Source organism: Lathyrus oleraceus, chromosome 1 (genome assembly GCF_024323335.1).
Source record: "Lathyrus oleraceus cultivar Zhongwan6 chromosome 1, CAAS_Psat_ZW6_1.0, whole genome shotgun sequence".
Taxonomy (NCBI): Eukaryota; Viridiplantae; Streptophyta; class Magnoliopsida; order Fabales; family Fabaceae; genus Lathyrus; species Lathyrus oleraceus.
The window spans coordinates 413,660,537-413,663,101 of NC_066579.1; the positions used below are offsets into that span (position 1 = coordinate 413,660,537).

Here is a 2,565-nt window from a genome sequence, read left to right on the forward strand (position 1 = left end):
GATTTACAAGGAAAGGACGAAAAGATATCATGATAAAAAGTTGGTGAAACGAAATTTTCAAGTAGGACAACAAGTCTTACTGTTTAATTCAAGACTGCATCTTTTTCCAACAAAACTGAATTCAAAGTGGTTATGGCCGTTTGTAGTCACATAAGTTTATCAAAGCGGTGCTATTGAAATTCAAGATCCAAGTGATATTAGGAGATTTAAGTAAATGGACAAAGGTTAAAACATTATTATGGAAGAAAAAATTTAAATGAAAAAGTTTCTCTAATACTTTAGGAACCTTGAATCCAACAGTCAAGCTAATGGGAGACAACCCATCTTTTCTAACAATTTTTTTGTTTTTGCATAATTTAATTTATGTTAGTAGTTAGATTCAATAAAATGAATTAGTCACTCTCGCACGTTTCTCAAACACTATCTATGGTATCTTTAATGAATGAGTTTGCTACTATTATTTCTTTCATATTTACAAAAATTACAACTTCAACATTGAACAAATGAACCAAAAAGACCATCGGATAAAATTTAATCATTATGAATGAAATTTACCTTATAACAAATAACAATATTTTAACAAATACAAATTCGTTATAAATTACTATGAATTGAATTGGGAACAATATAACATTTAAAACAAGTCAATAAATTAAAATATCTCATAACTAGTTAAAAATTAATTGATATAGTGAATTACCAACTACCACATATAGTATATACTAGTACGTTTTATTTGGATGAAAATGCAACGTTTTTCTTTTAATATGTTATAAGACACTAAAGTACACTGTGTTATAGAGTCCAAAAACGTATAGAAATTAATAAGCATAATAAATGCTTCACACACGGTGCACTAGTGCCCTACCCTCCTCCCTCTACTACTAACCAAACATAAAAAGAGAAACAAAGAAAGGTTCACAAATCAAGATCAAAGATGGATGGAGAAATCAACAATTTCATCATGGTATGGACCATAGTTGCATCAACAATGTCCTATTGCTACACAATTGGTAACCTAATCTCTCATGGCACACCAAGACTCATAGCTCTCATCCCTGCCATAATCCTCCTCTTTCTCCTCCCTCTAAGACTCACCTCAATCCACCTTGGAGGCCCCTCTTCTTTCTTCATAGGTTGGCTTTCCACCTTCAAACTCTTTCTCTTTGCCTTTAACAAAGGTCCTCTATCAACTAACCCTCCTCTCTCTTTACTTCACTTCATCTCCTTAGCATGCCTCCCCATCAAATTCCAAAACCAAACCAATAATAACCACAAAAAAGACCACAAATCAAACTCAAAACCAACCCTTAAGTATGTATACACAACTATTATTATCATATTGGCTTTGTTAATTCCATTATATAGTAAAAAAGAAAATTTCCATCCAAAATTTGTTTTTTTATTATACACCCTCCACATGTATATTGGTCTTGAGTTTTTCTTTGCTTTGGCTTCAACTTTTACTAGAAAGCTTCTGAGTGTTGAGTTAGAACCACAATTTGATAAGCCATATCTAAGCACTTCCCTTCAAGAATTTTGGGGGAAAAGGTGGAATATTTCGGTGAATCGCTTACTACACCCCACCGTATACGAACCAGTGATGACTTTTTGCAGTCGTTGGATTGGAAGAAAGTGGGCCCCACTACCCGCGATTCTCGCCACATTCACCGTGTCGGCTATAATGCATGAAGTTGTTTTTTATTACATCAAAAGAGAGAAACGCACGTGGGAAACTTGGGAACCCTCGTGGGATGCAACGTGCTTTTTTATTTTACATGGGGTGTGTTTGGCTGTTCAAGTTGGGATTAAAAAAGCTTTTGGAGAGAAGGTGCGGTTACCGACGGTGGTTTCGTGGTTGCTCACGGTGGCGTTTGTGATGTATACGACGTTGTGGCTGTTTGTGCCGGCGCTGGTAAGGTGTCGTGTTTATGAAAAGGCATCGAGAGAGTTGAGTGCTTTGAATCAGTTTTTGAATGACGTGTACCATCTAGTAAGGGTTTGATTTTCTTCTAAAATATGTATTCTTGGGAGATACGCTTTTATTTTGTTTGTATTAATTAATTCATCTTTGTTTTTTTCGTGTAGCACAAGTTCATTAGATTCTTTTGGTTTATATTTCATCTGTTTTTTTTTATAAGTGTTAATATTTTGTTTATTTTTTACATATTCTATAAGTTTTACTCCTATTTTTTGAACATTAATTGTACTTTTATTTATAATAATATTCTTAATTATTTATTAATTAATTTAAATTTTCCTTTTTATAATAAATAATTATTAATAATTTTGAAAAAATACAATTAAAACTATTACAAATCATAAAACGGTGTTTAAAAAACGATAAAAATTAATAATAAAGCAATTTTAAAAAGGTACAAAGAATATTGTGTATGAGGTGGGTATTTTATCAATTATTATTAAAATGTTTTTTAGTATTATTTTAAGAGAAAAAAAGATTATGCACTAACAACGGAAAATATTTTTACATAGACGTGTATCCCGCCAAATCACACATTTAATTTTAAAATACTGGTATGACATGACATAACGTTATACTTATAT

The 2,565-nt window shown here is 31.8% G+C and overlaps 1 protein-coding gene across 1 annotated transcript; it reads left to right on the forward strand.

The window, feature by feature from the left end:
• Positions 1-766: 766 nt before the first annotated feature.
• On the forward strand, positions 767-2,116 carry LOC127076956 (long-chain-alcohol O-fatty-acyltransferase). The gene has a single exon (XM_051018689.1). The coding sequence runs from the start codon at positions 938-940 to the stop codon at positions 2,003-2,005; it is 1,068 nt and encodes a 355-aa protein (XP_050874646.1). The 5' UTR covers positions 767-937; the 3' UTR covers positions 2,006-2,116.
• The last annotated feature ends 449 nt before the right edge of the window (positions 2,117-2,565 follow it).

Bases quoted from the DNA above. Each gene is read 5' to 3' on its own strand.
- LOC127076956 (XM_051018689.1), top strand. From the start codon at position 938: ATGGATGGAGAAATCAACAATTTCATCATGGTATGGACCATAGTTGCA.